The sequence below is a fragment of the Euphorbia lathyris genome, chromosome 10, assembly GCF_963576675.1.
Source record: "Euphorbia lathyris chromosome 10, ddEupLath1.1, whole genome shotgun sequence".
Classification (NCBI taxonomy): Eukaryota; Viridiplantae; Streptophyta; class Magnoliopsida; order Malpighiales; family Euphorbiaceae; genus Euphorbia; species Euphorbia lathyris.
The window spans coordinates 22,949,949-22,976,647 of record NC_088919.1 but is presented as its reverse complement, the minus strand read 5'-3'; the positions used below and the strand labels follow the sequence as shown (position 1 = coordinate 22,976,647).

At 34.2% G+C, this 26,699-nt stretch overlaps 1 protein-coding gene across 4 annotated transcripts; it reads right to left on the bottom strand.

The window, feature by feature from the left end:
• Positions 1-18,125: 18,125 nt before the first annotated feature.
• Positions 18,126-25,469, bottom strand: LOC136209868 (uncharacterized). Of its 4 annotated transcripts, XM_066001479.1 has the most exons (15): positions 25,270-25,469; positions 23,929-23,979; positions 23,527-23,661; positions 21,873-21,892; positions 21,499-21,788; positions 20,894-21,417; positions 20,715-20,804; positions 20,335-20,604; positions 20,052-20,231; positions 19,870-19,924; positions 19,116-19,624; positions 18,922-19,029; positions 18,700-18,843; positions 18,418-18,621; positions 18,126-18,343 (listed from the first exon to the last, which is right to left on the bottom strand). In XM_066001479.1, exons 5-11 carry the CDS (start codon positions 21,499-21,501, stop codon positions 19,370-19,372), a joined length of 1,377 nt encoding a protein of 458 aa, XP_065857551.1. In that variant the 5' UTR covers positions 21,502-21,788; positions 21,873-21,892; positions 23,527-23,661; positions 23,929-23,979; positions 25,270-25,469; the 3' UTR covers positions 18,126-18,343; positions 18,418-18,621; positions 18,700-18,843; positions 18,922-19,029; positions 19,116-19,369. The 4 variants fall into 4 exon arrangements, with proteins under 4 accessions (XP_065857551.1, XP_065857550.1, XP_065857552.1 ...); XM_066001478.1 differs by lacking the exon at positions 21,873-21,892; XM_066001480.1 differs by lacking the exon at positions 21,873-21,892 and having other exon boundaries at positions 23,527-23,618.
• Positions 25,470-26,699: the final 1,230 nt, after the last annotated feature.

Here is a 26,699-nt window from a genome sequence, read left to right as displayed (position 1 = left end):
AGAGTTGCTTTTTTTGATATATTTCTTGAAAAATGCATGGTTGGTCTCTACCCGTTGGCTCCTAGACATATTCGCTGAGAAAACATGATTAACATATGCTGGAATCCACTTGGACCGAATTTTATAGATATTTACCAACCAGCCATTATTGTTTAATCCATCTTCTGTGACAAGTTCTATCCACTTCAGGTCAAACTCTTTAGGACTCTCTGAATTCCATATGCAATCATGAAACTTTCCCTCATGTGTTGCATATCGTTTCGCACCAATTTTTTCTGAAAATTTTGACACAATATGCCAAATACAATACCTGTGAATAATGCAACAGGAAAACAATACAAACTTAGTTCAGCAATGTAATAGGTATTATAGTATTATATATGGATGCATAATAAAAAATAGGCGTAAAGTAATATAAAAAAATAACCTGTGCAAGGTATTTGGCAAGGTTGTCGATATGGCAATTGTCATTGCTAGGTCTTGATCAGTAATTATCATTTTAGGTGCATCATCAGGCATAGCTTCCAAAAATTGTTTAAATAACCACACAAAATTGTCAGAATGTTCCCCATTCAATAAAGCACAAGCAAAAACAATAGTTTGTCTGTGATTGTTGACCCCTAAAATAGGTGCAAATATCATCCCATACCGATTGGTGTTATATGTAGTGTCAAAAACAATGACATCATTATAAAATCTATAACTCCGTCTCATCGTTGCATCAGCCCAAAAACAACGTGTAATTTTTTTTTTCATCATCCGCATCAATTTTGTAATAAAATGAAGGGTTTTTTGCCACCTCTGATTCGAAATATTGATGCAATATATCTCCATCGTGTCCTTTTAACTTCAACCGCTTCTTTGATTCGTGATTATACAAATCCTTCTGTGTGCACCCGAGATTTTCCACCCCCCTACTTGTGCTTGGAGAAAATTATATTGCTGATGCGTAGGTATATTCACCATCGACAGTTGTTCATTCAAGGATTTTGCAACATAAGAAACTTGTCGATGAGACCGTAGGAAGGGTGTTTTTGATGGGGTTAGTAACGGGTGATTGTGATCCTCATTAAATGTTTTCACTATAAACAAATGTTTTTTATTTCTCACGATGACCAATTTAGCGCTACAACCAGCTTTGTATTGTCCCCGATGCCTTTTGGCATCAACATTACTAAACTTTTTGGATTTTCCTTCCTTTGAACATACATATTCTTTCCTAATAATTTCTCCCGTGCTCTTTTTTATCTTCGACGAAGACATTCGAACGCTAAATCCAACTTTTTTGGCATAAGCATTATAGAATTTATAAACATCATCTAATGTTTCAAATTCTTTTTCTTTTGTAGGCTTAAATTGATCACTTACCCCTTCATTGTCGGCATCTTGTTCTCCATCCGACTCTTTGTTATTCATAATATTATTGCTCAAATCATGAATTTGAAAGGTATAATCATTGTCATCTTCCATCTATATAAAACAAAAAAAGACCAAGTTATTATTTGATCTAAATAACAAAAAAAAATCAGACCCTTATTTGAACTCAATAGCAGACAAAAAAAACCAAACGATTATTTGCTCTCAAAATCAGACAAGAAAGATGACCCGAGGCTCAAATATTGAACAATTTTTTTTTGATGAAGTAAAGAAAAACAGCAAAATTAAACAAAGACCATTCAATTCAATTAAATTAACCAAAGATCATTCAATTCAATTCAAACTAAGCTTTTATAAAAAAAAATAAAACATCAATTCAATTCAATTGAGAGAGACCAGAATTTGAGCATGAGCAAATGTTACCAACAACAACAATTCACTTAACTTTTATCAAAACGAAATTCAGTTAGCAGTTCAATTAAGGATTTATAAAAAAAACAACAACAATTCAATCAATTAAGCTTTTATGCTTTTAGGCAATTCAATTAAGCTTTTAAGCAAATTTTACCAACAACAACAAAAAAACCCAACAGCAGCTTCTTTCTATTAAGCTTTTATGCTTAAACAAAACAACCAACAGCACAACACACACATATATATATAATTTCAAAGTCAGATGATGTTGATACCAATTTTATATCAATGCAATAATTTACCAGGTCCTTAAATTCCATCTCGGTAAGGATTCAAGATAACGGCTCTAATTGATATGATAGTTCGGTATCTTTTGCCAGGAAACGGAAAAATAAGAACTACCGATTTAGTTTGCATTGTGGATGGTACCTGTTATCTGCTGAAGTTGATTCCGTTTCAGTTGAAAAAGAGAGAAAGTTACTGTCCGGTGGCAGAAGGAGCAGCGCTGGCGGTGGAGACTTACCGATCGGCAGAGTGGCTGGCCGACTCTCTTTCTCTTTTGCGATTCCCCAATTCACAGCAATTAGGGATTAGATTTAGAGAAGAACAGGGCAGCCGATGTGAACCAGTGGGGAAGACAGAGAAAGGGGAGAGCTGTGGATCGGTGTTAATGGTGGGGAAGAAGTAGAATCGAAAGAAAAAAGAGAGAGGGAGAGCGATGAATCGATAATTAACGGTGGGGAAGAGAGAGAAAGGCGTGTTAGTAATTTTTAATTTAATTAAACAAGTTATTAACTCTAATACTGTTTGTTAGTTAGATTAATTCTATTCTTCCCTTAGAATAAAAAGTAAGGGACTCCCTCTCTATAGCCTAACTGTATATATATATATATATATATATATATATATATATATAGGTGAGATCCAGCGTGACAAGGGCTTAAGTTGTGACAATAAGCTTATTGTGTGACACAACAAAACTACGTCGTTTTGGCAATAAAATTCAAACAAAAAACACGCGTCAATTCTCCTCTGTTCTTCACAGGAAAAACGCACGAATCAAACTCATTCTTCAACATTCTTGATCGATTTTCTTCTCTCACAATCATCGATCGATTTCTAATCTGAGATTAAACTCTGATTTTCTTCTCCGTTGAATTATCGATTGATTTCCTACTATCAACATTACTGATCGATTCTCTTGACATCAACATTATCGATTGATTTCTCATCTGTATTCATGTAACTCAATCTGAATATGGAATACGAACAACAAAATATGGAATCTGAAGACAACAATCAGTGCAATATGGCACAGACCACAACATCATCTCCAGGTATTTTGCTTATATCTGAAACTTTACATTTATCTGATATATATGAATTTGTTGATAATAGATTTATCTGAAATTTATCTGATATATATGAATTTCTTGATAATAGTTGTTCTAAACTTATTCTCAGACTTGATAATAGCTTTCTTGAAGGAAATTAAGGCTAAGGTATAGCAGCGGAAATATAAAAATTTTAGCCTACTTCCTTTTAACCATAGGATCTGTTAATCGTTATTTCATATAAAGAGGGATAAGAAGGAATACCTTTTGAAGAACAATCTACCGTTGTTAAAGAAGCGCCCACAATTCTTCTCCGAGTTCCTAAGCACGAAGTGTAACACGGTGAGGTTAAGTTAGAATCAACCCTTATGAGATGCAACCAAAATAGATTGCCTCTAATCAACCAACACAAGATCAAAGAGAAAAGGAGATGAATGAAATTAATCAATTGACGGAAGCCGTATGAATTCTTGTCCACGAACTAGGGGATGCAAATTCACTTTCTCTCTCTAGATGTAGGTTTCGAAAATCACATAGAGGGGATGGTTAAGCCTTAGTCGAAATTCATGTAGTAGGGGGGTATATATAATAACTTGTATCTAAACCCTAGTTAGATAGGAATATGTTACTTAATAGGAATTCAATTCGGAATAGGATTCCTAATTATTATCTTATAATATATCTAATATATTTAGGATAATAATAAATAACCTAATTGGATAATAATAGGAGTATATTAATCTAATTAAAACTCCTAACTTAATTATCTCTTAATTAAGTTAATTCACAAACCTAATCAAATTAGGATTAATGGAATTTAAATAATTCCCTAATTTATTATATATAAATTTCGGCCCCCCTTAATTAAATGGGCCTTACTGGGCTCATTTGGGCTTCCCATCTATTAATGACATCCATCTCTCTTTTGGTTCCAAGTCTTATATGTGATCCATTAGGTTCTTACTACTTCTGGCCGTATGCAACTATTAAATTAATTTCTTCAAGAATTATATTTAATCCTTGCATAACGGAATGATGTACTGAGTATGTTATTGACAAGTCTGTAATCATTCCCCCAGAGTCCGTTAAGAAGACAGGTTGATTATGTCGTTAACCCTTCTGTATTAGCTACAGTATAATTCGATCCTTTATCAACTACATCCTTGAACTGAATCTTATGACTATGGGTGATGTCAAGTCACATATAGCGAGACGTTCGTTTTACTTGTATAGGCCGAGTCAACTCAAATAGATAGGTTAAGTGAAATCTGTATTTCTTACTCTTAAGCTATCACCTTGCAAGGATTTAGAGTCGAGTCTTCCACAAGCGATCCTTGGATGTATCTCCCATTAATCGGGAGTGATAAATGCTCAATCCAATGTATAACTACCCTGACATTACCTCCTGTGACACCCAACCTTTACAGTTCACACCCCAGAGTCATCTCTGTTAAGGATCGTGGGACCGCAGGATCAAAGTCTCACATTCAGTAATTCATGATGACCAATTAACATTCCTTTGAGTCTGAGGATTAGTTATACCTATTAATACCAATGAGATGAACAGGTGACAAGGATGAATCTACCCATCCTGTTATCTCAAATCGGATCCCCAATCCTAATGAACGACGTTTCATCGGATCTATGTAACTGTCCAGATATCTAAATATATGAAGCTTGTGAGATCAGCTTTCTGTCGGACAGAAGACATTGTTACATACAAGTCTTAATAGTGATATATCAATCCTAAACATATCACTTGACTTGGGGTGGTTTTAAGTTTATTAGTTTATTATAAAGTTTTGTCTCACTTCATGCTTGTATGAACACTTTATAATCACTTTAAACAAACTTACGGATTTCCTTTTATTAGAATTTATTTAGTGCTTAAAAGGGATTGCCTTTATATATAGTTATAAACATATATCTCATTAAAACAAATGATATAAAGAACAATTCATTTACATTAAGTTTGTATCCTGCAACAATTGTCTATAGGACACTAAACCCCAACATACTCCCACTTGGACTAAAGCCAATTGTTTCTAAAACTTATCCCAGTAGAAGTTAAATGACGATCATGTACTTTCTGGGTTAAAGGCTTTGTCAACGGATCTGCAACGTTGTCCTCTGTAGGTACTCTTTCTATTCTCACATCTCCTCTAGCCACAATCTCTCTTATGATGTGGTATCGCTTTAGGTAGTGCTTGGATGCATTATGAGACCGTGGTTCCTTTGCTTGCGCAATGGCTCCATTGTTATCACAGTACAGAGTAATGGGATTGACAATGTAAGGCACCACACCTAGTTCTGTAATGAACTTTCTAATCCAAACTGCTTCCTTTGCTGCTTCCGCAGCAGCGATGTACTCTGACTCGGTCGTAGAGAAAGCTACGCTTCCCTGCTTGGAACTTTTCCAACTGACCGCGCCCCCATTCAAGATAAACAGGTATCCTGATTGGGATTTAAAATCATTCTCATCTGTGAGATGACTAGCGTCTGAAAATCCTTCAATTTTCAGATCTCCTTCTCCGTACACTAGGAACATATCTTTAGTCCTTCTCAAGTACTTAAGAATGTTCTTGACGGCAATCCAATGCTCGTCTCCCGGATTCCCTTGGTAACGACTCGTTACAGATAACGCGAACGCTACGTCAGGTCTAGTGCATAGCATAGCATACATAATCGAACCGATCGCGCTGGCGTACGGGACTACAGCCATGCGTCATTTGTCATCGTCAGTTTTAGGACATTGATGATTGTTTAACTTTACTCCATGTAGCATGGGTAAGTTACCTCGTTTCGATTCAAGCATGCTAAACCGATTTAGCACCTTTTCAATGTATGTAGCCTGTGAAAGACCAAGCAGTCTTCTCGATCTATCTCTATAGATCTTTATACCAAGTATATAAGCTGCTTCACCAAGGTCTTTCATTGAGAAGTTACCGGATAACCATACTTTTACCGACTGTAATAGAGCAATGTCATTTCCCATTAACAGTATATCATCCACATATAGTATGAGAAATGCTATAGAGCTCCCACTTGCTTTCTTGTAAATGCAAGCTTCTTCGCAATTTTGTTTGAAACCAAATTGTTTTATGGTTTCGTCAAAACGCTTATTCCAGCTTCTAGATGCTTGCTTGAGTCCATAAATGGATCTCTGAAGTTTGCAAACTTTATTTGCATCCTTTGATATGAAACCTTCAGGCTGCATCATGTATACATCCTCAAGCAGGTTTCCATTTAGGAAAGCTGTTTTCACATCCATCTGCCAAATCTCATAATCGTAGTGAGCGGCAATAGCAAGCATGATTCTGATTGATTTGGACATAGCAACAGGAGAGAAGGTTTCGTCATAATCAACACCTTGTTTCTGACGATATCCTTTCGCTACCAGCCTAGCCTTGTAGGTGCTAACCTTTCCATCCATGTCAGTCTTCTTTTTGAAGATCCACCTGCACCCAATGGGAATTATCCCTTCGGGTGGATCAACCAAAGTCCACACTTGGTTAGTATACATGGAATCCATTTCAGAATCCATGGCCTCAAGCCATGCTTTAGAATCTGGACTAGTAAGAGTCTCTTCGTAGTTTTCGGGTTCGTCGTCTAACACGGGAACCTCATTATCATCTCCCACTAGAAAACCATATCTAACTGGGAGTTCACGAACTCTTTGTGATCTACGAATAGGTGGCACTGGAGTCTCATCTAATGGGACTCCTTCGGGTACCTCAACCGCCTATGTTGTTTCAGTCGGTGTTTCTTCTTCTTGAACTTCGTCAAGTTCAATCATGCTTCCCTTTTGTGTTTCTTCGAGAAACTCTTTCTCTAAGAAGGTTGCGTGCTTGGATACGATTACTTTCTGATCATCTGGATGATAGAAGTAATATCCCATAGTTTCCTTAGGGTATCCAATGAAGAAACATTTATCAGATTTAGAATCTAGTTTGTCGGACGCAATGCGTTTGACAAACGCTGAACAACCCCATATTCTCATGAATGAGAACACGGGTTTCCTACCAACGAACAATTCATATGGTGTGGAACTAACGGATTTAGTTGGTACTCGATTCAGGGTGAAGAGGGCAGTTTTTAAGGCATAGCCCCAGAACGTCTTTGGAAGTAAGGCCATGCTCATCATGGATCGTACCATATCTAGTAGGGTACAGTTTCTCCTCTCGGATACACCATTGTGTTGTGGTGTATAGGGAGGTGTCCATTGTGAGCATATGCCACATTCAGTTAGATAATTCAGAAAATCATCAGAAAGATATTCGCCACCTCGATCGGATCGAAGCGTCTTTATTTTCTTTTCTAATTGATTTTCCACTTCATTCTTGAAGCATTTGAATTTCTCAAAAGCTTCTGATTTGTGCTTCATCAAATAAACGTAACCATATCGGGTATGGTCATCTATTAAGCTTATGAAGTATCTGAATCCTCCTCTTGCTTGGACTGACATAGGACCGCATACATCTGAATGAATAAGTCCTAGAGTGTCTGATACACGCTCTCCTTTATTGCTAAAGGGTGTCTTTGTCATTTTACCTTTTAAACATGATTCGCATGTTTCCAATGATTCAGAATCGATTGGATCTATAAGCCCATCTGAATGTAGCTTTAGCATGCGTCTCTTGTTTATATGGCCTAAACGACAATGCCACAAGTAAGTTGAATTATCTAGCTTATGTCTTTTGGTATCAATTGCAAAAACATGAGTTTTATCATCTGACACATAAATCCCATTTTGTGATATTCCTGAAAAATAAAAGATCGAATCTTTATAAAAATTGCAACTATTGTTCTTTATTGAAATATGAAAACCGTCGTCAACAAGACGGCTAATAGAAATAATGTTATGAGACATCTCAGGAACGTATAAATAATTCCTTAATTCTATTACAAGCCCAGAGGGCAAAGGTAAAACATAATCTCCAATTGCGAGGGCGGCAACTCTTGCTCCATTTCCAACTCGCAAGTTTATGCTTCCTTTCTTTAGTTCCTTAGTCCGATTTAGCTCCTGCATATTTGTACAAATATGAGATCCACATCCGGTATCAAGTACCCAAGATTCAGACAGCGAAACTGTATTTATTTCAATATAAAACATACCAGATGCTGAAGCACCGTTATTTTCCTTCTCGTGGAAGGTTAGGTACTCCATGCAATCCCTCTTCCAATGCCCTAAGTCACCACAGTAGTAGCACTTTCCTTTGGGCTTCTTTGGTTCCTTTCCCTTCGTTTCGGTGAGCACAGCCCCCTTGCATTTATCAAGATGGTTTGGATTGGGAGCGACCCCTTTCCTTTTTCTCGATCCTTCAATAGCAAGGGCCAGTATCTCCTCGTTTTCTTTTATAATGGGCTCGACTGACTCGAGCATATGCGCAAGCTCTACAAGAGAGGTTTGCAAGCCACTCATTTGGTAGTTCATTATGAACTGTGAGTAACTCTCGGGGAGGGACTGAAGAAGTAAGTTTTCACTTAGTTCACGGTCCATCGCATCTCCAATACTAGAAAACTTGGTGATAAGGCTGATCATCTTTGCACAATGTGCCATTACAGATGTTCCCACCTGCATCTTGCTTTTATATAACTCCTTGGTTATTTCGAAGCGTTCGCACCGAGTTTCATTCACAAATAACTCTTTGAGGTGCTTGACCATGGAATAGGCATCCATATCTGAATGTAGTTGCCTTTTGACTTCCGATGTCAGAGGTGCAAGTATGATGTCCCTCGTTTGATCATCATCAGATTTATGCTTCAAGTAAGCATAAAATTCTTGGTAGGGAGCATCATCAGTTGGGTAAGGGGGTATCGGTGTATCAAGTACATACCCTTTCCTTTCGAACTTCAAAACAATTTTTAGGTTACGAAACCAGTCGGTGAAGTTTGAACCATTCAATTTGTTATCGGTAATGATGTAACGCAGATCGGTGTTAGTCATGATTTTAAGAGTGTGTGTTTAAACAAAACCTGAGAGTGAGAAAGAGTAAACGTACGTCATTCATTTGCTTTAAAGTATAACAATCTAAAATTATAGGCCTTTTAATTTATTTCAGATTGCTCCCACTATTTTGCCAAATTAATAGCCCTCCATATTAATTCGAAGAATTTCACAAATCCTTTAGTGAGCTAGGATCCTAACTCCTGAGATTTCGCCTTGAGTTTACTCAACAAGCTAGTCTCATTCAAGGTAGATTCATATGATCAATCACATCTCTAATGTGATTCCTAGGTTATTGGGTTACTAACCACATTAGTAACTAATATGCTATTCATATTAATCCCAACCATCTTGCCCATTAGTTTATGACAACATGAGTTTACTCATCCAATTATCATAATCTAATTTAAGTATTACCCCATATTCATGAAAGAACGATTTTCGATAATTCAGATGTTACCATAAGACCCCGAGCTTGAGTTTACTCAACAACCCAAAGGCCCCCAGTACTGCCGGCTGAATTATAATATTAGGGAGGGGCAACCGATTTTAATAACTTGCTTATTTACTTAACTTTTTAATGAGGGATTTTATTTTAGGTCTCATAATCTAACTTAGTCTTGATTTGCTTTAGCATACATCAGACACATACATTCACATACATTGGCGTTATGGATATATCATCTAAATTATTCCGTCGAGCCAGAGACGGAATAAAAGGGCAAACCTAAGGAAATACTAACTATTACATATTTCTCTTTAGGTCCACCGTCTTCTCCATGGCGCCTTGAAATTACATATTAATTTCTATACTACTAAAGAAAACTTCAACTGAATTGAAGGGAATTAGATGAGAGGAGAAATTACAATAAATAGTAGATAGGCAGGACTCGCAGGCCCTATTTCAAAAATACCAAAAGACTAAAAGAGGGTCCAAATATGTCCATAACTCCAAACATGCATAGACTCAATTAAATAAATTTAATTGGTTGATTACATAACCGTCTTATGTAATATTTAGGTTAATCACATTAACTCGTCAAATTAACTTTCATCCAATTTTACTTCTTTTTTTTTTGTAAGAAGGGAAGAAAAAAAAACAAACAAACAAAAACCTAACCCGGGATCAGTCTAGGAAGACTGACCCCAATCCTATCCTCAAGAAGAGAAGGTAACAGAAAAGAAGGAGGAACGGAAAGGGTAGAAACACCTAACATCCCCCCATGCCCAGCAGCTGCCAAGCGATCCGCCACGCGGTTTTGCTCCCTATAAATATGGGAGAAGGTAAGAGAATCGAAGGCAGGACGAAGCCTCAAGATGGCTTTAATGAGATTCTGACTCTTAAGACAAACAGTCTGTCTATCCGAAATCCTGTTGATATCTTTATATTAATTCTTAGATTAATATAACCATATAAAACGTCGACTATGCATGTCCCAATTATTTTGATTTCAATTCATTTAACACTTTGATTTACAACTTGGTAAAAACAAACACTTAAACGAATTTTCATTCGATAATCAAAACAGAAAACTATTAATTTCTGAAACATATATATATATATATACAAAATATTTTCAAGCCGATTTTAACAATTAAAATCAAGTGGGATTCGAGCCGGGGGCCCGAAACTGGGCTGCTGCCGTTTGGCAGCAGTCCTGCGGCTGCGCACGCGGCTGCTGCCGCGAGGCAGCAGCCGCGCGACAGCGGCTGGTCGCGCCGTGAGGCGCGACCCGAGCCGCTGTCGTATTTATATTTTTTTTATTATTAAAACATATATATGTATATATATCAGATTTTAAAACGGTTTTAAAAACGATTTTCAGAAATAGGAAAAACTACAATAGATTTCCGTTTTATCTTTTAGAATTAATAAAACTAATTTTATTAACCTAACTATAAAACTAATAGATTTTGTTATAATGATTATCAACCGAAATAATTAGGAACATATGCATAATCTATTTTAATTAACAATTAACTAAAATTTATTTATCTTTAGAATTAATTAATCAAACTATTTGTTAATTAATCCTAACCATAAATATTAATTCAATCCTATTGAAAAACTTCTAAATTTTCATATATGAAATAACGGATTTAACGATGGCTCTGATACCACTGAAGGAAATTAAGGCTAAGGTATAGCAGCGGAAATATAAAAATTTTAGCCTACTTCCTTTTAACCATAGGATCCGTTAATCGTTATTTCATATAAAGAGGGATAAGAAGGAATACCTTTTGAAGAACAATCTACCGTTGTTAAAGAAGAGCCCACAATTCTTCTCCGAGTTCCCAAGCACGAAGTATAACACGGTGAGGTTAAGTTAGAATCAACCCTTATGAGATGCAACCAAAATAGATTGCCTCTAATCAACCAACACAAGATCAAAGAGAAAAGGAGATGAATGAAATTAATCAATTGACGGAAGCCGTATGAATTCTTGTCCACGAACTAGGGGATGCAAATTCACTTTCTCTCTCTAGATGTAGGTTTCGAAAATCACATAGAGGGGAGGGTTAAGCCTTAGTCGAAATTCATGTAGTAGGAGGGTATATATAATAACTTGTATCTAAACCCTAGTTAGATAGGAATAGGTTACTTAATAGGAATTCAATTCGGAATAGGATTCCTAATTATTATCTTATAATATATCTAATATATTTAGGATAATAATAAATAACCTATTTGGATAATAATAGGAGTATATTAATCTAATTAAAACTCCTAACTTAATTATCTCTTAATTCATTTAATTCACAAACCTAATCAAATTAGGATTAATGGAATTAAAATAATTCCCTAATTTATTATATATAAATTTCGGCCCCCCCTTAATTAAATGGGCCTTACTGGGCTCATTTGGGCTTCCATCTATTAATGACATCCATCTCTCTTTTGGTTCCAAGTCTTATGTGTGATCCATTAGGTTCTTACTACTTCTGGCCGTATGCAACTATTCAATTAATTTCTTCAAGAATTATATTTAATCCTTGCATAACGGAATGATGTACTGAGTATGTTATTGGCAAGTCTGTAATCATTCCCCCAGAGTCCGTTAAGAAGACAGGTTGATTCTGTCGTTAACCCTTCTGTATTAGTTACAGTATAATTCGATCCTTTATCAACTACATCCTTGAACTGAATCTTATGACTATGGGTGATGTCAAGTCACATATAGCGAGACGTTCGTTTTACTTGTATAGGCCGAGTCAACTCAAATAGATAGGTTAAGTGAAATATGTATTTCTTACTCTTAAGCTATCACCTTGCAAGGATTTAGAGTCGAGTCTTCCACAAGCGATCCTTGGATGTATCTCCCATTAATCGGGAGTGATAAATGCTCAATCCAATGTATAACTACCCTGACATTACCTCCTGTGACACCCAACCTTTGCAGTTCACACCCCAGAGTCATCTCTGTTAAGGATCGTGGGACCGCAGGATCAAAGTCTCACATTCAGTAATTCAGGATGACCAATTAACATTCCTTTGAGTCTGAGGATTAGTTATACCTATTAATACCAATGAGATGAACAGGTGACAAGGATGAATCTACCCATCCTGTTATCTCAAATCGGATCCCCAATCCTAATGAACGACGTTTCATCAGATCTATGTAACTGTCCAGATATCTAAATATATGAAGCTTGTGAGATCAGCTTTCTGTCGGACAGAAGACATTGTTACATACAAGTCTCAACAGTGATATATCAATCCTAAACATATCACTTGACTTGGGGTGGTTTTAAGTTTATTAGTTTATTATAAAGTTTTGTCTCACTTCATGCTTGTATGAACACTTTATAATCACTTTAAACAAACTTACGGATTTCCTTTTATTAGACTTTATTTAGTGCTTAAAAGGGATTGCCTTTATATATAGTTATAAACATATATCTCATTAAAACAAATGATATAAAGAACAATTCATTTACATTAAGTTTGTATCCTGCAACAATTGTCTATAGGACACTAAACCCCAACATTTCTTACACTAATGAGCAAACAAAAACTGTACTGTAAATTCTAACAAATTGTAATTCTTGTTCCATGTGAATATATCATTTGTTCCATATTAATATATTATTTGTTCAAACTAGATATACTAATTGTTCCGAACTAATGTACCATTTGTTCAAAGTACATATTTGTCCTAATCTCAACTCTCTTACCTGTTTTGTAGATTTGCTTTCGCCTAGTTACTCTTCTACTGCAATTGTACCTTACACACCAGAAGTAATCACAAGACTCGGCCCTAACGGAACAAAAATATGGATTCCTAATTGTTCAAATGAGTTAAAACCTGCTCTTGGAATGATATTTGAGAATTATAATAAAGCTCAAGAATTCTACAAATCATATGCATGTGCTGCTGGATTTAATAGTAGGTAGTTAATAATGCAAAGGTAAAAAATCTTCTTCATAATAGTTATGCATTATAAATAAAGTATTCTATTTACTTGTAGAATTTTACTCATTTCATCTAAAAATAAATAAATTCTGATTTGGTTGAACAGATGAATGTTGGTCCTCTAAGAACTTATAGACAAGCAAAGGAACTTTATGGAGGATATGAAAATATTGGAGCATCGAAGATAGATTTTAAAAACTTCCAGAGAGACTTGAAAGCATATATTAAGGATTCAGATGCACAAATGTTTGTAGATAATTTTCAGAAAAAAAAGGAGTTATGGAGTGCATTATTTTTCGAATTTGAAGTAGATCAAGAAGGCAGACTCTGTAGAGCTTTATGGGTAGATCCTGTGTGTATCAAAAACTACGCTCTTTATGGTGATATGGTCTCATTTGACACAACATATAGCACAAACAGGTACTACATAATAATCTTTGGCATAAAATTATTGCTTTCTGCCATTAATATACTGATTTTGAAACACAAAAATTGTATCATGTTCTTCAAACAGAAAACTTATTTTTATGTTACAATGAACAGGTATAATATGATATTTGGACCATTTACTGGGGTTGACAACCACAAAAAATGTAGTACATTTGCATCTTGTTTCGTGGCTAACGAAGATATTGCATCATTTGAGTGGGTTTTTAAAACATTTCTGAAAGCAATGGACAACAATAAGCCGACTTGCTTGATAACAGATCAAGATCCAGCAATGATAGTTGCAATAAAAAATGTTTTTAAAAAAACAGAACACAGATTTTGCATGTGGCACATTATGAAGAAGATGTCAGACAAAATAGGTACGAAAAATAATTCTATACTATTTATTTTCTATTGTCCCATTCAATAAATACAATGTTCCAACATAATACATGTGTTGTTCCATATGAATACATAAAATGTTCCAAAATGATATATGTGTTGTTCAATACGCATACATTAATTGTATTCTAAACTCTTTTCTTACAAATACAGGAAGACAAATAATGCAAGAAACATATTTTATTGCAAAGATAAATTCTTGTGTGTGGAGTGTAGAATTGGAACCAGAAAAGTTTGAACAAAAATGGATGGAAATTATTTTGGAATTCAATTTACAAGAACATGGATGACTGAAACACATGTATGATATAAGATCAACATGGATTCCTGCTTATTTCAGAGACTCATTCCTAGCGGGCTTAATGAGAACAACCTCAAGGTCAGAAAGTGACAATCACTTCTTCACTTCTTTCACAAAAAGTCATTTAACTCTCATTGAATTCCTCCCCCGATTTGAGGGTGCAATGGAAGCACAAAGACATGCACAAGGAAAAAATGACAATGATTCTAAACACTCTATACCTATGACTCAAACACCAATTCCTGTCGAAAAGCATGGATCAGAAGTATTTACAAGAACAATCTTCTATGAATTTCAAAAACAAGTGATAGATGCTTCATTTAAATGTGGCGTTGATGATATACAGAAACACACTGACAAATGCAGAATCACTGTAAGAGAAAAAGGTAAAAAAACAACATATCAGGTTGTTTATAATACAGACAATAGTGACACAACATGTTTGTGCAAGATGTTCAATAGAGCAGGAATTCCCTGTAGACATATGGTACTCGTATGGAAGGATAGGATGCTGGAAAAAATTCTTGACCAGTATGTGCTAAACAGATGGAAAATATTACCAGAGATAACATTGCAAAATAATGTTATAGAGGAATGTGCTAGAACAATGGGAAAGAAAATAATGTTGAATAATTTATGGAGTGAGATTCACATGACTGTGTGTTTGGCTGAAGGGGATGAAGATGACCTAAATAATCTCACAAGAAACATTCAAACATTGAGGACAGAGCTGGAAGCAAAGAAAAGAAAGAACATCAATAATTCTACTAAAATTCAAGACATAGAGATGTTGGTTGGAACAAGTCGGCCCTCTGAAGTTCTAATCAAAGAACCTAAAATTTCTAAAAACAAAGGAACTGGGATTCAGCTTACAAACAGTGAGAAAAGATTGAAGGGAGAAAAAGAGAAAGCAATTGAACAATCACAGAAAAAACAAAGGATGTCACCAATTGTGCAACCATGACATTAGAAACTGCCCAGAAAAAGCAAAGAGATAAGGTAAAATCCCTATATCTAAACTTTCTTTACTCTAACAGTATATTTTGTTATTTGACTTCACTTTGAAACCTGTGATTTTTTTTGGAACAACTTGTTATTATATGTCTTGATAATACATTTCTTACAAAGATCAAATAAGATCATTATTGCGACCTAAAACATCATTGTTACATTGCTCAGTCTTGTGTTTCAGATTCTTCTTCACTTCCTTCAGCTTCTCCTTCAAATCCACTTTCTTCTACTCTCGTTTCAGAATAAAACACATCACGGACACACAAAATAAAGACATAAAAGCGTTTATGCCCTTCAGCTTCACCATGATGCAATCAACATTCCCCTCCATAGACGTTTCCTCCATATCAACAATGACCTTAAAAAGTTCATCAGTAATATAACTACCTGCTTTACGTACTGAACCTGTGTGTTAATTTCAAACAACATATCTTTACACTAACAATATATGAACATCAATAATATATAGCAGTATAAAAAACATAACAAAAAAATATATCATTAAATAAAAAAAAAACATACAAACATAAACATAAAAAACATAAAAACATAAAAATATAAACAACTGTTCACAATTAAAAAAAATATTAAATAAAATCATTATCAGGACCCATAACATAATTGTTATATTTCTTAATCTGGTCCTTCAGATTCTTCTTCACTTCCTCCAGCTCCTCCTTCAACTCCACTTTCTCCTCCATTCCTTTCTCAATGAAAGACATCATTGAGTCACAAAATAAAGACATGAAAGCCTTCATGCCCTTCAGCTTCTTTATGATGTCGTCAATATCCCCTTCCATAAAAGTTTCCTCCATATCTTCAATAACTTTAAAGAGCTCATCAGGAATTTCACTCCGTTCATTACGTACTAAAGGTTCAACAGGAGAAGAAGACCTCGTTCTCTTAGCGTGTTTGATAGTATGAAGTTGAAGAGACTAAATAAAGAGAGCAATACTATTTATAGAATTTTATTTAGTCTCTTCAACTTCATACTATCAAACACGCTTTCTTTCATTCAAATGATTATCTATTGGGAAACTCAGAAGCTTTTAATAATTTAGACTCTTCAAATTCTACTTTTCCTCCAATGAAACACGGCTTTTCATTCAAAATAAATGTATATTGGGAATCTCAACAGTATTAAGAATATTACGTACATGAATATATTTATTAAATGCAAACTAAATTAAAACTGTGAATCAGTCTCTTAAACTATTGGTATTATTTCCTATATAAATATGTAAATCAGTCTCTTGAACTATTCGTATCAGAATCAATAAGTATTTCCTCATTTATTTATTATTGCAAAGGGTATGAATTAAAATCAAATTAAAATAAATCTGTATTCATTTTATTAACAATTAAAACTTTAATGAAACATATACCATGTATTAATTATATTCAAACAAACAATGATTAGTTATTGATCCCTTATTACTGAAAAAAATGTAACTATATCATTTCATTTTCTATTTTACAGGGTGAATCCTCAAAAGCAAACTTAATGATCAATTGGATATACTCTTATATTCTTCCAACGGTATACGTACTATGTTCCATTCCATGAACTGTATTGTTCAATCCGAATACATATGTTGTTCCGGAATAAATATTACATTGTTCCATCAGAATAGTTACATTCTTTTTATTTCCTCTAATGTGATCTAAACTCATTTCTCATTACAACAGAATTAGAACTATGTTCCAACTCAATTTGTTTAATAAAATGATGTTTATTAAATGACTAATGTATATAAGGTGGTTGTGAGTGTGAACCATTGGATATGCTCTTATATTGATCCAAACGTATACATAAATTGTACAAATTCTTTAATATAACTATATCATTTGTTCCAACTTAATGTACAATTAAGTGGTTGTGAGTATTGAAAAATGTTGTATACTGAATTCTATCAAATTGTACCACTTGTTCCATGTAACTATATCATTTGTTCCAAAATAATGAACCATTTGTTCCATTCCATGAACTGTATTGTTCAATCCGATTACATATGTTGTTCCGGAATAAATATTACGTTGATCAATCAAAAATATTTACATTCTTTTTATTTACTATAATGTGATCTAAAATCATTTACTATTCAAATATAATTAGTACTATGTTCCAACATAATTTATTTAATCAAATGATGTTTTATTAAATGGATGATATATATAAAGTGGTTGTGAGTATGAACCATTGGATATGCTCTTATATTGATCCAAAAGTATACATAAATTGTACAAATTGTTTAATATAACTATAATATTTGTTCCAACTTAATGTACCATTAAGTGGTTGTGAGTATTGAAAAAAGGCTATGGATAAATTCTACAAAATTTTACGACTTGTTCAATGTAATTATATAGTTTGTTCCGAATTAATATACCATTTGTTCAAAATAAATGTAACGTCTGTTCCAAATGAATTATATATGCTAAATATTGAGTAAATTGACATCTGTTAAGAATAAACAAACATAATTTGAAAAACCTTTTTAAATATAAAATTTTATATACAAATTCTAAAGTATATTTACAAATTCTAAAATATATTTACAAATTTAACATAAAAAATAGGTTATTCTAAATTTAATCCAGCTCCAACAACCCATTCTTTTGACTTCTAATCAATTTCTTCAATAAGTTGATTTATTGGATTCAAAAGAATGCTCCAGCAATAAAAAATTCTAAGCTTTCTAAAGTCTTTTCCCTGCAAAAAAAATGATATAATAAAGTAGAATAATAGTAATACAAACTGTTACATAAAGAATTTACAAGATATACCTTAGAATTCTTTGTCAATCCAATATTCCACTTCTTCACACCCTGACCAATGTATGTTTCCATATGCTTCAAAAGAAAAATACCACAATCATTGTGGTTATTATTGCTTCTCCACTTCATCCTCAGGATTTGCACTTTGTATGCACACATTTGTTTTAATGAAGAAGCATCATTTTTTAAAACAAAATGAGCATAGGATTTTAACTACAACAAACAAATCAGAAAATATGTTATCACATATAAAAAAAAACAAAGAATAAAATAAATCAAGTTACAACATACCAATTGTTCTGGACAATCATCATACTTATCAGCACGACTGATTTTTCGAGGGAGTGTCATATTATCCAATATTTCAACAGACTTTGAAAGATTGTTGACAACAATCAGATAAAAATGTCCATGAGAAATAACAGGGAAAAACACCTAATAAACACCAAAAAACATTAGTATCTCAATACATTTAACAGTATTCAACAGTTGCTGTTCCACCATAAAACTTACCAATTCAACATCAGCCAAGTTTTTAAATTTGAAAAAAGAAAGTTCATTCTGAAGCCTTTCCTTAAAATTATATTCTCTTGATCTACTAGCTCCAGAAAACAGAAGAGTCTACAAAATAATCAAAACAACATTTAGCAAAACAATTATTAACAGAATGAAAACAAAAAACAAAATTACAAAGTTAGGAAACATACAAAAGGATATGTACTGAAAAAAAATATTTTCGGTTTTCCATTATATTTCTTCAATTCTTCAATGTTCAAAATTGAACTCCAAGCATCCGCAATATTATTGACAATATGATCATGACCAGACATTGATAAAATCTCCCGTTTATCAATAAAGGTTTGTCTATCACTGAAAAATACATCACTTCAAAACAAGGAAAAAAAACTATCAGTATATGCCAAAATAACATATAAATTCATATAACAAACATAACTTCAACTTATCTGCTTAAAACAGGACTCAGTGCAAATTCAACAATCCTCCTTTTACGACTATCCATGTTATCCAGCAACTTTGGATGCCGAGAAATAAAAGGAGAACGGAGGTACTTAGATTCCTTAACAATCCTCCTTACACGACCTCCTCCACCATTTTCATTATCAAGACCATATCTCAAAATAATATCTCCCAAATCTCGACGTAATTCATTCATCACATCTACACCGTAAGATGACCTCCTAGCATACTTATCCCACTAAAAAACATATCACAATTAAAATAATGCATCAAAACTATAACTTCAAAATGTCATATATTAAAACTCATTGTTCCAAAAATAAACACCAATTGTTCAAAGAAAAAACACCAATTGTTCAAAGAATAAACACTTACAATATTGTCAATTTTCAACACATTCTCAGACACTATATCATCCATATACTTCATTACATAATACCCACAGCTTAAATAATAGATCTGCAAAACAAATTAAACACGTACCACAGGGCAAATCCATTTTACCAAAACCTTCTCATGATAAAAAGAAATAATAGATCTGCAAAACAAATTCATATATATGTCAAACTATTGCATTCAATAAATAAAATACATTATAAAAGAGCATTTGATTATTAAACATACTCATCAACAACATATCATCAGTATAGACAAATAATGCATACTCTTTGTTTCGCGGTATCAGATACAAACATTTGTTGCCGGACTGTTCATATCTCTCAGTCAAATACTTGACCTTCTCCCCAATCTTATGAACTCTTTCAATATGATTAGTTATGTTTGGATCAACAAGGGAGAAGGTGGTATCCAATCTATCATTATTCACAATCACATCATAAAGGTGCCTGTAGAAAACACACACGAAACATATACAGTAAACATGTCATTCAAAAAAATAAAACAATATAACCACTAATACAAACATGCAATTATAGATAAAAAAAATACCTCATGTAATACAAAATTAGGCCACATCCTATTGCAGCTAGATCAGCCAATTCACGAATATCCTTCCTCAATATAACTGCTTTCACCGGATGACCAAAAATGTAATCTTCAAACGTGGTAAAAACTGTCCTCCCATTACATAAATAATTGTTAGCCCATCTACACATATCGGCAAATTCATATGGAACATCTCCAGGCAAACACTCCAAGTCTATATCATCATCAGAATCAGAATCAGACGTCTCTGACTCAATCGCATCATCGATATCACTGGTGAAAATATAAAACAACTCAAATATATAACAAAAAAAAATGTTCCACACATAAACAAGAAAGGTTCCAAAAAACGGAACAATTTGTTCAATAAAATAATAACTTACACAATTTCATCAGTAGGATCAACAAACTCATCCCCTTCATCTTGATTTACACAAACTAAAGGACCAGCCCCAGAAACTATATCAGCAGCCCTACAAAAAAAACATCAATTTAGCCACAAATATTAAATGACATGTTCAAAAACAAAAAAACAGGAATTATTCAAACACAAATAAATTACATTTCAGATGAAACAGATTGATCAGCTACAGACTGACTTAACAACTCAAATTGAGGAGCAGAATTCATCTTTATTCTCAACCTCAGACCTTCAGATGACCTTACTTTCCCTCTAACTTTCCTCACTACTCCTCTCTTCTTCTTCTTATTCTTCTCCTTCTCCGCTCCTCCTCTCTCTTTTTCTAAACCTTCAGCTATCTTTCTCTGTACCTGCTTGTTATATTCTTCATTAACAGCATTATATTCTTCCCAAAAGCCAGGCAGATTAAAAAATTCATTATCCTCATCAAATTCATTAGATAATCTTCCCGAATGCTCACTTGCTGGCATTCGCTCAGAACGCTGGCTCATCCTCTCTTCCTTACTAACTCTGTACTTAGTAAAAATGTTTTCAACAAATGTATTCATCCGTACAGGTAAGTCATTCTCATCAAACATATTTTCAGCTTCATCCACCAACATATACATCTCAGTTACAACATTAGCTAACTTTCTAGCCACTGATTTAAACCTGACAGTGAATTCCTACATTTATAAAAACACTATTTACTAATTTATCAAAACGAAACACAAACTTCTATATAAAAGAAAAACACAGATGCATACCATGAAGTGACTGGGACAGCCAGAAACTCCTTCTTGAGTATCTTCTTCTCCTTCTTCTACATGCTTCTTCTTCTTCTCTTCTTCTTCTTCTTACCTTCAACATTAGGCCCTTCACATTCTACCTCTGCTTCAGATTTCACTAATCTCTTCAACATAATTCCCTTGCCAAAACCACTGGCTTTTTCCAACTTAATTCTTTCAGAGATTAGAACATTATTCCACAAAGAAGTTAATGGAAAGGAACGTGGCCTCAAATCAACCCCACATTGCAAACGATCAAAATAATATATCTACAATAAAAAAAATGAGAAAAACAAATTATAAGCAAATATATAAATTATTCAAAATAAATTCCAACATATTAAAACAATTACCAGTATAAATGGAAGAGGGCCTGTGAAAAAATATGGTTTAGAATTGTTCTTGAAAGAACGAACAGAATCTATAAGATGCTTAAAACTAAACCGGCACCAATCTAACTTCGAAATTTCATTCACATTCATGCAACTGAATAAAAACTTATTGTACAACGCCCTATTCTTGTTTGAACGAATGCAAGAATTAACAACAATAACAATGAAGTTCCAAATGAACTCATCACAAACATCCACTTCCAACAGATTTTACAGCCTACAAAGAACATCTTTATCCTTAGGACTGCCACTACTTAAACCAAAAGACTTCCTCCAAGTGTTTAAAAAATTACACCAACTATCCCCACTGTTACTATCTGCTTCCTTAATTTCCTTTCCTCCACATGGCAGGCCATAAACACAATGGAAATCCTCTTCACTCAAATCAATCCGGTCATTACCAGGAAGAATAAAACAGCATCTGTCAGGATCAACAGAATCCACAACCTTGCCACAAAAAATTCCATTAAGCTTCCCAATATCCAGACACAAAAAACCACCAAACCCTATCTTCCTAATGGCAGCTTTGTGTGTCTCTGTCATAGTTTTAACAAACTTAATAAATGTTGTTGGACGCACCCTCCACTAGTACAGAAACGGCCTATGGTCACGGTCGTTTACCGTCATTAGCCACGGTTTTACGACCGTGGCCAAAGGAGGCGTGGCAAATGCTTAGTGTCATTAGCCATAGTTGTACGACCGTGACCAAAGGGGGCATTAGAGTCGGTTTTTACAAATAACCGACTCTAATACCTTGCGTTTTTGCCACTGTTTTTTGTAACAACCGACTCTAATGCTCTGATCATTAGAGTCGGTTGTTCTAATAACCGAGTTTCAAGCTAGAAACTGTAGATATTATTAGCATTTGCCGCAGTATGTTTTTAATTAAAAAAATAAAATATATTGGATTGAATGGAGCTCTAATGATAATTGCCGCATTAATTTTTATAAAATTACATAATTTTCATAATTTTAACACCATATAAATTTTTTTTAGAGAATTTTAACAACACATATTGATTATATCAGAAAATGCAGGGGAAATTGCCTCTCCTATCACATGCCCTTCTACTGCTTCCAACACCTTCTCATTTGTCACCTATATAAATAATCGACATCATAATTCATTCTTTCAACATATAACCTTTACTAAGCATAAAGCCTAAACTCAAACTATTCCGCAATGGCCTTTTACACCTTCAGATGGAGTCTCCACTGCTGCTTTGTCAAACAAACTATTAGTTCATAATTAAAGGCTGAAAACAGGAATTTTAAAACTTTTAACATTGACAGAGTTGTAATTGGAGTTGAAATAATATTTTAAGGTCCATCTGTCTGAAGTTTAGACTACAAACCATCCAAATTCACAGATAGTGAGAATTAATTTTTTTCTAGTGAGCTTGCTTACAAAATATACGACACATAAAGCTTGAGTCAAGTTCAAGTTCTTCCCCAAATAAATTTACTTAGTCTATGCTCACCATTTTCAGGCTCAGGCACTTAGAAAGACATGATAGTAGCTCTACTAACAAAAGACACTTCATGGCAGGAATTAATGATGCCATGATTAAATATGAAAATGAAAACTGAAAGATCATTGTGAAGAAGCACATACCAATGGACCTTGACATAACAAGAATGCCAAAGACACGATGACCATTCCATTGTATAACCTTCTATCCTTGCATATTCATCTTCTCGGTTAGGCTGAAACGAGATGAAAAAACTGGCCACTGAGTGTTTGCACTGCCTATATAAAAGTTCACAAGGAAAAAGGCCTGTTGAGGACTATCTTTAACAAGGAAATCAACATATGAAAGACATGCTAAGGGGAGTATAGAATATGGAAAGAGCAAGTATTTGATGATGTATATAAATTGATGTTTAGATAAATTGTATGAAAATTGACGTTGTATAAATTGATGCTTAAATAAAGAATGCTTAAATAGAAAATTCTTAAATGATAAATTGATGTTGTAGATGGTTCAGTTTTCACATAGCCCTGGACAAATCTTACCAATGGAAGATGTGATCAAGTCCCTGTTCCTTTTGTGCCATTCTTCTAGAGCTGAGGAATTCGTTATCCGTTAGTCACTACGATCATCATACGAATTACAAAATGCAATATTCAAAAGAAGATCTCATAGTTGAAAGGCAATAGTGCATTTATACGTTATATGAGAATCTATGAATATCAACTAATTACATAACTTCACAACCTCAGTGCACAACATTTATAACTAAATAAGAATCCTAGGATATAAAGGATGATTTTTCCTACCAACAACCTCTTAAATGAACACTTCAAACAGAAACCTATTCAATACAGAGAGAGAATTGGACAAGGAATAGTCTTCACACAGCATGGACTATTTGGAGCAACACTCTAATTTCTTCCAACAACTACGCCAAGTAGTGCCAGAGGGAAAGAAATGAAAGCCCAAATGACAAAAACCACCACCATGGTGCCAAAGGGAATAGCTGCTAATGATCCATAGAATATAGTAATAGTGTTCAAGATGAACCCAATACCAAAGCACATAAATAGAAACAGAGAAGATGTGAGGAGCTTTGATTTTATCCAACTTTTACCTGCCAATGACAAAAGAATCATATAGAAAAATTCAAGGTAGACTAGTGGAAAGGTAAATCTAAATCAATATAAAATGTAAGGAAGTTGCATATCACCATGGCGAAATACATCCCCCACTCATATACCCAACATAGAGTGTTGAACAATTGCCATAAAACATGAACGAATCGAAACCCTAACGAACCCATAAAACATTTGCCATAGAGTTATTCCTTAATAAGAGCTAATTAACCTCAACGAAGGAAATGAACCCCAGCAACCATAGAATGAAACCCAGAACACCAACTGCATTTGCAGTTTCAATCGATTGCCGCACTTAATGAAACATAGAACACCAAACCCAGCAAACACGAACGAAATACAATAAACCAGTAAACATATAATGAAACCCAGCAAACATATAATGAAACATAATGAAACCCGAACAAAACCCATTAAACATAAACATGAAACAAGAACCAAAACCGAATTGAAACCTAGACGATAACAAACGAAAAACGAAATAAAATCCAGAAGATAACAAAAGAAGAACGAACAGTGGACTTTGTGATGTGCCTTTTATGAGGCATGTACTGCAATTGTTAAAAGTGAGAAAAATATTAATTTGGTAATGCTAGCTAGCGAGTATATTATAATACACAGAATACGAAACCCATATAATATACCGAAATCAGAACAAAAACCCATATGATAAACAAAACTAGAAGAACCGTGAGTACGAACGAAACCCAGAAGACGGAAAACGAACGAAACCCATTCACTTACTTCTTTCATGTTGCTTCTGCCACAATCGATCAAACCCAGAAGATGGAAAACGAACGAAATCCAGTCAGCCTGATGAACTTCAAACTCAAACTCAAAAGTACGATGGTTTTCGCGCAAACGAGAGAAAGGATGAGAACGCTTCTCTGTAACATTAGGTTTTCGCACAAAGGAGAGGAAAGCTGAAAGGAGGAGAGAACGATATTTTAACACGTTCATAAATAGGTCTTTAGAGTCGGTTCTTTAAATAACCGACTCTAAAGAGTCATTGGCGTCGGTTTTCCATGAACCGATGCCATTGACTCCACTAATTGGTGTCGGTTCAAACAGAACCGACCCAATTACTGCCTTATTTACATCGGTTTATTCACGAACCGACTCTAATCATGGGGTTATTGGAGTCGGTTTTGCAAGAACCGACGCCAATGACCACATAAAACGCGCACTCATTTAAAAAATGACATTTAGAGTCGGTCTTTTAAAAAAACCCGACACCAATAACGTATTATTTGAGTCAGTTTTTTAAATAGCCGATGCCAATTACCTATAGCCATGGTTGTTCAAACAACAGTAGCTAATAAGGCGTGGCCGTAGGCCATTTCTGTACTAGTGCTCTGATTCAATACTACACCAGAAAAATCTTGCTCCATAATAGAATAGCAACTATCCTTCTTCACAATCCTTCTTCCACAATCACGGTTCACAGATCTAGGAGAACCAACTCCTTTCACAACCTCAACTTTATTCCTTTTCAATCTAGAACGACCAGATACTTTCACAACCTCAACCTACTTCATCTTCAACCTAGAAGAACCATCTTCAAATTAACTCCAACTTTTCTTTTCTTTCCAACACAACCAGAAACAACATATTCATCATGTGCTTGTTCTTCAGATGGTGTACTCACATTGATAACAAAATCAGGATCATTCAGATTATCACGATCTTCGGAAGAACTTTCATCGGCATCAGAACAACTTTCTACATCCTTCAGAGCATCAGAATAACTTTCATCAACAGGAACACCAATATTTGATGACTTTTTCTTCAAAGCATGAGATTTCTTCAAAAATCTCTGTTTACTTCCTTCTTCACCATTCTTTTCAGAAACCCTTGAAGCATAAAAAATAACAAAATTAACAACAATACTAGATCAACAAAATACATATATAGTCACAAACGAACTTATAAAATGTTCCAAACGAATACATATATTGTTCCAAACGAATACATATATTGTTCGAAACGAATACATATATAGTTCCATACAAAAACATACATTGTTCCAAACGAATGCATATATTGTTCATAAAGAATGCATATATTGTTCCATAAAAACATAAAATAGTACCTGTCGTCATCAACCTCCATATAATCAGAGTTTATAGCACGAAGCAACGCAGGATCAATAATATGCTCAGGCAAACTATCTT